The 10,041-nt window shown below is 48.8% G+C and overlaps 1 protein-coding gene across 1 annotated transcript in view; it reads left to right on the top strand.

Moving 5' to 3' along the window:
• The window catches only part of LOC121584483 (WD repeat and FYVE domain-containing protein 3-like), a 267,617-nt gene that overhangs the window by 129,362 nt on the left and 128,214 nt on the right, over positions 1-10,041 (top strand). The window contains exons 13-16 of the mRNA XM_045225961.1: positions 948-1,141; positions 5,881-6,152; positions 6,613-6,819; positions 8,565-8,648. Of these exons, the coding sequence (XP_045081896.1) occupies positions 948-1,141; positions 5,881-6,152; positions 6,613-6,819; positions 8,565-8,648 (757 nt within the window). The remainder of the gene's footprint in view (positions 1-947; positions 1,142-5,880; positions 6,153-6,612; positions 6,820-8,564; positions 8,649-10,041) is intronic.

The raw sequence follows: 10,041 nt of genomic DNA, 5'->3' as shown, positions 1-10,041 counted from the left end.
TACTTTGATTTTTTGTGGTGTCTTTCCAATAGGTGATATATTTTTATTTTTGCTTTGTGATGATCTGGTTGGGCCAGATTTTCTGAGTGATGTCCTGAGGCTCTATGGGGTTGGTTTGGGTTAGTGAACTGAGCCTCAGAACCAGCTGGCTGAGGGGACTCTTCTCTTGTTTCATCTCTTGACATAGTAGAGCTGTGTGATGGAATGTTTTGGGGTCACTTGTTTTTAGATGGTTGTAAAATTTGATGGCTCTTTTTTCTATTCAAATTTTTTGCACTCTCTGCATGCAGTATTTTGATTGGATGTTTGTCCCATTTCGGAAATGTATTATTAGAGAGCGGACCCAATACTTCGCTGCCATATAGAGCAATTGGTTCTATAACTGATTGGAACATTTTGAGCCAGATTCTAATTGGAATTTTGATTTTAATGTTCCTTTTAATGACATAGAATGCTCTTCTAGCTTCGTTTCTCTCTCGCTCTCTGTGGAGAGAGAGAGGAAGTATTTAGTATTCTCCAGGGATCAGGCCGACAGACTCGCTGGTTTCACTTCTGTGGTCACTCCTGATCATGTGACACTGGGTAGGAAGACACCCACCCACTCTCTATTCCTCTATCTTGAGCGGCTGCCTATATGGATTCCTAATTTTAGAAATGCCAAGTCACGGCCATCATATATTTGTACAGCACTCCCCTCTCTCTCTCTCTCTCTCTCTCCTCCTCTCCCTGAGGAAGGAAAGGTAATGGATGCGAGACTATAAAGTGATGAGTCAGTGTTCTCCGTCTGAGCAGAGGAAGAGAGGAAGAACGTGAGGAGTTAATAGAGTGAGAGATGGAGATTTGCATGAGAAAAATGAGTGTGTGATCGGTGAATAAAGACGGAGTGATTTATTAGGGTTTTCATCTCCGTCTGTTGTCTCTTCAAACGTCCCTTCACCCCCCCACAGGTCTGTTCAGAGAGTTTGGAGGAGCGCGGTGCGTCCACAACATAGTGAAGTATGGGCAGTGCAGGGAGCGTGCTCTGATGATCATTCAGCAGCTGGTATTGTCCTCCAGTGGAGATGATGACATGGGAACGCTGCTGGGCCTGATGCACTCTGCCCCCTCTACTGAACTACAGCTCAAAACAGACATACTGCAGGTGAGACACACACCTATACAGGTACCTACAGCTCAAAACAGACATACTGCAGGTGAGACACACACCTATACAGGTACCTACAGCTCAAAACAGACATACTGCAGGTGAGACACACACCTATACAGGTACCTACAGCTCAAAACAGACATACTGCAGGTGAGACACACACCTATACAGGTACCTACGGCTCAAAACAGACATACTGCAGGTGAGACACACACCTATACAGGTACCTACAGACATACTGCAGGTGAGACACACACCTATACAGGTACCTACAGCTCAAAACAGACATACTGCAGGTGAGACACACACCTATACAGGTACCTACAGCTCAAAACAGACATACTGCAGGTGAGACACACACCTATACAGGTACCTACGGCTCAAAACAGACATACTGCAGGTGAGACACACACCTATACAGGTACCTGCAGCTCAAAACAGACATACTGCAGGTGAGACACACACCTATACAGGTACCTACAGCTCAAAACAGACATACTGCAGGTGAGACACACACCTATACAGGTACCTACAGCTCAAAACAGACATACTGCAGGTGAGACACACACCTATACAGGTGCCTACAGGTCAAAACAGACATACTGCAGGTGAGACACAGACCTATACAGGTGCCTACAGCTCAAAACAGACATACTGCAGGTGAGACACAGACCTATACAGGTACCTACAGACATACTGCAGGTGAGACACACACCTATACAGGTACCTACAGCTCAAAACAGACATACTGCAGGTGAGACACACACCTATACAGGTACCTACAGCTCAAAACAGACATACTGCAGGTGAGACACACACCTATACAGGTACCTACAGCTCAAAACAGACATACTGCAGGTGAGACACACACCTATACAGGTACCTACAGCTCAAAACAGACATACTGCAGGTGAGACACACACCTATACAGGTACCTCAAAACAGACATACTGCAGGTGAGACACAGACCTATACAGGTACCTACAGCTCAAAACAGACATACTGCAGGTGAGACACACACCTATACAGGTACCTACAGCTCAAAACAGACATACTGCAGGTGAGACACACACCTATACAGGTACCTACAGCTCAAAACAGACATACTGCAGGTGAGACACACACCTATACAGGTACCTACAGACATACTGCAGGTGAGACACACACCTATACAGGTACCTCAAAACAGACATACTGCAGGTGAGACACACACCTATACAGGTACCTACAGCTCAAAACAGACATACTGCAGGTGAGACACACACCTATACAGGTACCTACAGCTCAAAACAGACATACTGCAGGTGAGACACAGACCTACACAGGTACCTACAGACATACTGCAGGTGAGACACACACCTATACAGGTACCTACAGACATACTGCAGGTGAGACACACACCTATACAGGTACCTACAGCTCAAAACAGACATACTGCAGGTGAGACACACACCTATACAGGTACCTACAGCTAGACATACTGCAGGTGAGACACACACCTATACAGGTGCCTACAGGTCAAAACAGACATACTGCAGGTGAGACACAGACCTATACAGGTACCTACACCTCAAAACAGACATACTGCAGGTGAGACACACACCTATACAGGTACCTACAGACATACTGCAGGTGAGACACACACCTATACAGGTACCTACAGCTCAAAACAGACATACTGCAGGTGAGACACACACCTATACAGGTACCTACAGACATACTGCAGGTGAGACACACCTATACAGGTACCTACAGCTCAAAACAGACATACTGCAGGTGAGACACACACCTATACAGGTACCTACAGCTCAAAACAGACATACTGCAGGTGAGACACACACCTATACAGGTACCTACAGCTCAAAACAGACATACTGCAGGTGAGACACACACCTATACAGGTACCTACAGACATACTGCAGGTGAGACACACACCTATACAGGTACCTACAGCTCAAAACAGACATACTGCAGGTGAGACACACACCTATACAGGTACCTCACAACAGACATACTGCAGGTGAGACACACACCTATACAGGTACCTACAGCTCAAAAACAGACATACTGCAGGTGAGACACACACCTATACAGGTACCTACACTCAAAACAGACATACTGGCAGGTGAGACACACACCTACACAGGTACCTACAGCTCAAAACAGACATACTGCAGGTGAGACACACACCTATACAGGTACCCTAACAGACATACTGCAGGTGAGACACACACCTATACAGGTACCTACAGCTCAAAACAGACATACTGCAGGTGAGACACACACCTATACAGGTAACTAAAGCTCAAAACAGACATACTGCAGGTGAGACACACACCTATACAGGTACCTACAGCTCAAAACAGACATACTGCAGGTGAGACACACACCTATACAGGTACCTACAGACATACTGCAGGTGAGACACACACCTATACAGGTACCTACAGCTCAAAACAGACATACTGCAGGTGAGACACACACCTATACAGGTACCTACAGCTCAAAACAGACATACTGCAGGTGAGACACACACCTATACAGGTACCTACAGGGGCTCAAAACAGACATACTGCAGGTGAGACACACACCTATACAGGTACCTACAGCTCAAAACAGACATACTGCAGGTGAGACACACACCTATACAGGTACCTACAGCTCAAAACAGACATACTGCAGGTGAGACACACACCTATACAGGTACCTACAGCTCAAAACAGACATACTGCAGGTGAGACACACACCTATACAGGTACCTACAGCTCAAAACAGACATACTGCAGGTGAGACACACACCTATACAGTACCTACAGCCAACAACATACTGCAGGTGAGACACACACCTATACAGGTACCTACAGCTCAAAACAGACATACTGCAGGTGAGACACACACCTATACAGGTACTACAGACATGCTGCAGGTGAGACACACACCTATACAGGTACCTACAGCTCAAAACAGACATACTGCAGGTGAGACACACACCTATACAGGTACCTACAGCTCAAAACAGACATACTGCAGGTGAGACACACACCTATACAGGTACCTACAGCTCCAGACATACTGCAGGTGAGAGGCACACACCTATACAGGTACCTACAGCTCAAAACAGACATACTGCAGGTGAGACACACACCTATACAGGTACCTACAGCTCAAAACAGACATACTGCAGGTGAGACACACACCTATACAGGTACCTGCAGCTCAAAACAGACATACTGCGGTGAGACACACACCTATACAGATACCTACAGCTCAAAACAGACATACTGCAGGTGAGACACACACCTATACAGGTACCTACAGCTCCAAACAGACATACTGCAGGTGAGACACACACCTATACAGGTACCTACAGCTCAAAACAGACATACTGCAGATGAGACACACACCTATACAGATACCTACAGCTCAAAACAGACATACTGCAGGTGAGACACACACCTATACAGGTACCTACAGCTCCAAAACAGACATACTGCAGGTGAACACACACCTATACAGGTGCCTACAGCTCAAAACAGACATACTGCAGGTGAGACACACCTATACAGGTACCTACAGCTCAAAACAGACATACTGCAGGTGAGACACACACCTATACAGGTACCTACATCTCAAAACAGACATACTGCAGGTGAGACACACACCTATACAGGTACCTACAGCTCAAAACAGACATACTGCAGGTGAGACACACACCTATACAGGTACCTACAGCGTTTCTGCTGCATTCATTTAGCTGTGGCGCTGCGGCCATACTATTATGTTTTTTTGGAATATCATAGTATTTCTACCAAAACACACTTTCGATAAAAAAAGTGTTGTTATGTACATTATCATCTCTCCAGGTAAAACACTGTGGCAGCCGAACCTGCCGCCTGCACGCAAAACACAGAGCACTGTCCTTGAGACGTTGCGCTAGTTCACTGTCACTGGAGAGACCCGTAGAGACAGGCTAAGCACCAAGTCACGGAATACATATTAGGATATTTTCCTTCCTCCTCCTCCTCCTCCTCCTCCTCCTCAGACCTCACTCCTCCCCTAGTCAAGTGTCAAGCAGTTTTGCCATGGGGTTGTGTTGCAATTTTGCCATGGGGTTGTGTTGCAGTTTTGCCATGGGGTTGTGTTGCAGTTTTGCCATGGGGTTGTGTTGCAGTTTTGCCATGGGGTTGTGTTGCAGTTTTGCCATGGGGTTGTGTTGCAGTTTTGCCATGGGGTTGTGTTGCAGTTTTGTAGCTAATTTCCTGCAATTCTACACATTTTGCCCTGAGGCTGAGAGAAAATGTTGCTGTTTTAAAGCTAATTTCATGCAATTCTACACAATTTTCCATGAGGCAGAGAGAAATATTTGCAGTTTTAAAGCAAATTGTATTTTACTGTAATTCAAATGTTTTTGCCATGGCTTATAACGTGTTCATATGCAATCTGGGGGGGAATATGCAATCTCTACTCTCTGTCTCTATTGGCCAATCTCTGCTTTGTCTGTCTCTATTGGCCAATCTCTACTCTCTGTCTCTATTGGCCAATCTCTGCTTTGTCTGTCTCTATTGGCCAATCTCTACTCTGTCTGTCTGTGAACCCCCTGAATCTGGCCGCTCTCTAGGATTGCAGGCTTTTGTTCCAGCCCACACAACGTTGTCCTGAAGCTGTGGGACTCAGCGTCCTATATCTATTTCGTAACAACATTGATCACCCCCTCCTCCTCCTCCTCATCTCAGGCTCTCCTGGCCGTACTGAGAGAGAGCCACCGCACGCGGACCGTCTTCCGGAAGGTTGGCGGCTTCGTGTACGTCACGTCCCTTCTCGTCGCCATGGAGCGCTCGCTCTGCCAGACGCCACGTCACGGATGGGAGCGGGCCAATCAGAACCAGGTGTTTGAACTCCTGCACACCGTCTTCTGCACGCTGACCGCTGCCATGCGGTACGAACCCGCCAACTCGCACTTCTTCAGGACAGAGATCCAGTACGAAAAACTGGCAGACGCCATCAGGTAAAAAGGACATGTTTGATAAATCTCTCATTCTGTTTTCAGGTTTGTTTTTCACATTCGACAAACCCCATTCGATAGAACCCCACTTCGGCCCCGAACTTGAACCAACCACCCATAGGAAAACATTGAAAGCTGTCATTTGTGATTGTAGCTGATTGGTCAGCCAATTGAGGTGAGGTCTTACTTGCGTGTAATAGACAGACAGACAGACAGACAGACAGACAGACAGACAGACAGACAGACAGACCGTCATCCTTCACATGAGTCACATTCCTGTAAAATGTTGATGTTAAAAGGGCTTAATAAATTGCAATGACTGTAATGTTTGCTTTACCTACCTTAGCTTATGCACTCTGGATAAGAGTGTCTGCTAAATGACACAAATGGAAAGCTAAGTAAATCAAATTGATTGATTGATTGATCTCGATTGATTGATTGATCCATGCCCCACCACCTCCAGGCTGCTGGGTTGTTTCTCTGAGGCCAAAAAGGTTGGAGCCACGGGGGTGTTCCCCTCCAACGCCCAGCCCTTCCTGAGGCTGCTGGAGGACGAGGGGGTTTCAGTCGGAGCAGGGGGCGAGAGCGGAGACGGTGTCTGCCCCACCCTGAAACACTGCAGCAAACTCTTCATATACCTGTACAAGATGGCCACCGACTCCTTCGACAGGTATGTCAGTCACTCACTGAAACAGACTCCTTATGTACAAGATGGCCACCGACTCCTTCGACGGGTATGTCAGTCACTCACTGAAACAGACTCAGTCAATTACTGAAGATTACAGTAATATGACCATTCATTTCAGGTACCTACTGAAACCAAACCAGGCCTAGCACCAAATATGGTTCCTCAAACCTTAAATAAAGGGTGGTTTTGGAGTCATTTTAACATTCCATGACAATCACATACTCAAAACTCGTACCGAACAATTCTCCATTCTGCTGTAGTCTGTAATGCAAAGCCCCCAGGTCAACACTTTTCGATACGGACTTCCTATCAATTGATCTCTTCTGAGACAAACAAGTCATACCTCAATACAGCAACATGGCAGTTGTGCAGCCGTGACTTGGCTATGCTGCCTTGTGAATGAAGAGCCTTTCTACCACACTGTTGTAGTGTAATGTACATGTAGCTTTAGCATTAGCCTCCTGGTAGTGTGCTAGCTAGCTATGCTCTGAGCGCTCTTCTCTTTCAGCCTTCTAACTAACAGCTTCCCTCCTTCCTCTCCTTCTCTCTCTCCTCTAACCTTTGTCGCTTCTGGCTGTGTGTGTTCCTGGCTGTGTGTGTTCCTGGCTGTGTGTGTTCCTGGCTGTGTGTGTTCCTGGCTGTGTGTGTTCCTGGCTGTGTGTGTTCCTGGCTGTGTGTGTTCCTGGCTGTGTGTTCCTGGCTGTGTGTGTTCCTGGCTGTGTGTGTTCCTGGCTGTGTGTGTTCCTGGCTGTGTGTGTTCCTGGCTGTGTGTGTTCCTGGCTGTGTGTTCCTGGCTGTGTGTGTTCCTGGCTGTATGTGTTCCTGGCTGTATGTGTTCCTGGCTGTGTGTGTTCCTGGCTGTGTGTGTTCCTGGCTGTGTGTGTTCCTGGCTGTGTGTTCCTGGCTGTGTGTTTCCTGGCTGTGTGTGTTCCTGGCTGTGTGTGTTCCTGGCTGTGTGTATTCCTGGCTGTGTGTATTCCTGGCTGTGTGTGTTCCTGGCTGTGTGTGTTCCTGGCTGTGTGTTCCTGGCTGTGTGTTCCTGGCTGTGTGTGTTCCTGGCTGTGTGTGTTCCTGGCTGTGTGTGTTCCTGGCTGTGTGTGTTCCTGGCTGTGTGTGTTCCTGGCTGTGTGTGTTCCTGGCTGTGTGTTCCTGGCTGTGTGTGTTCCTGGCTGTGTGTGTTCCTGGCTGTGTGTTCCTGGCTGTGTGTGTTCCTGGCTGTGTGTGTTCCTGGCTGTGTGTGTTCCTGGCTGTGTGTGTTCCTGGCTGTGTGTTTCCTGGCTGTGTGTTCCTGGCTGTGTGTGTTCCTGGCTGTGTGTGTTCCTGGCTGTGTGTGTTCCTGGCTGTGTGTTCCTGGCTGTCTGTGTTCCTGGCTGTTTTTCCTGGCTGTGTGTCCTGGCTCTGTGTGTTCCTGGCTGGTGTGTGTTCCTGGCTGTGTGTGTTCCTGGCTGTGTGTTCCTGGCTGTGTGTGTTCCTGGCTGTGTGTGTTCCTGGCTGTGTGTGTTCCTGGCTGTGTGTGTTCCTGGCTGTGTGTGTTCCTGGCTGTGTGTGTTCCTGGCTGTGTGTGTTCCTGGCTGTGTGTGTTCCTGGCTGTGTGTGTGTGTCGAAAATGTGTCTGTGTGTGTCCATGTGTGTATTTTGAATGTGTGTGTTTGTGCATGCGCCCTAATGTGTGTCCTGAATGTGTGTGTGTCCTGTGTCCTGTGTGTGTGTGTGTGTGTGGTGTTCAGTCGTTCGGAGCAGGTCCCCCCCTGCCTGACTCACGAGACCTCCCTGCCGTCCCCCTGGGGGACGCCAGCACTCGCCAGGAAGAGGTAGCTACTGCGCTCTGAACTTCTCCTCCCCCTCTTCCTCCTCCCCCTCTTCCTCCTCCGCCTCTCCCTGCTGCTCTCCACTCTATCTTTCCCCTATGTCAGCTATTGCTGCTATGTCATGCTGCTCTGAACCAGACTCTCTCCAAAGCTCTTCTCTCGTTATCTGCTCTCTGCCCTCTCTTTCTGTTTCTCTTTCTCTCTTTCTTTGTTTCTCTGTTTCTATCTCTTTCTGCCCTCTCTCTCTCTGCTAGTTCTGCTGACACCTTCCTTTAAGCCGTCTGCACTCCTCCTCTCTCCTCTCCTCTCCTCCTCTGCTCTCCTCCTCTGCTCTCCTCTCCTCCTCTGCCCTGTCTCTCTCTCTGCTAGTTCTGCTGATACCTTCCTTTAAGCCGTCTGCACTCCTCTCTCATCTCCTCTCCTCCTCTGCTCTGCTCTCCTCCTCTCTCCCCTCCTCCTCTCTGCTCTCCTCTCCCCTCCTCCTCTCTGCTCTCCTCCTCTCTGCTCTGCTCTCCCCTCCTGCTCTCCTCCTCTCTCCCCTCCTCCTCTCTGCTCTCCTCTCTCCTCTCCTCCTCTCTGCTCTCCTCTCTCCTCTCCTCCTCTCTGCTCTCCTTTACTCCTCTCTGCTCTCCTCCTCTCTCCCCTCCTCCTCTCTGCTCTGCTCTCCTCTCCTCCTCTCTCCCCTCCTCCTCTCTGCTCTGCTCTCCTCTCCTCCTCTCTCCTCTCCTCCTCTCTCCCCTCTTCTCTGCTCTCCTCTCCTCTCTCTTCTACTCCTCTCTGCTCTCCTCTCTCCCTTCCTCCTCTCTGCTTTCCTCCTCTCTCCCCTCCTCCTCTCTGCTCTCCTCCTCTCTTCCCTCCTCCTCTCTGCTCTGCTCTCCTCCTCTCTCCTATCCTCCTCTTTGCTCTCCTCTCCTCCTCTCTGCTCTCCTCCTCTCTCCTCTCCTCCTCTCTGCTCTCTCTCCTCTCCTCCTCTCTCCCCTCCTCTCTCCTCTCCTCCTCTCTCCCCTCCTCTCTGCTCTCCTCCTCTCTGCTCTCCCCTCCTCCTCTCTCCTCTCCTCCTCTTTGCTCTGCTCTCCTCCTCTCTCTCCTCTCCTCCACTCTCCCCTCCTCTCTGCTCTCCTCCTCTCCTCTCTGCTCTCCTCTCCTCCTCTCCTCTCACCTCTACTCCTCCTCTTTGCTCTCCTCTCCTCCTGCATCAGCGTGGCTATGTTCTCTAATTACATGAGTACTCTTGCTGAAAACATCTCTGGTTTTCCAAAGTAAGGAGTACAACAGCTTGGTGTGAGGACTAAGAGGACAAGAAAACGGGCAGAAGCCTGTTCCAAGACTAAAAGCATCAATTTTGCTCAGTCACTGATCATCGACTGACTGATCTACAGATAACAATGTGTAGTTA

This window comes from Coregonus clupeaformis, chromosome 16 (genome assembly GCF_020615455.1).
Source record: "Coregonus clupeaformis isolate EN_2021a chromosome 16, ASM2061545v1, whole genome shotgun sequence".
Lineage (NCBI taxonomy): Eukaryota > Metazoa > Chordata > Actinopteri > Salmoniformes > Salmonidae > Coregonus > Coregonus clupeaformis.
The sequence above is the reverse complement of the archived record's forward strand: the minus strand, read 5'-3'. Positions and strand labels throughout refer to the sequence as shown.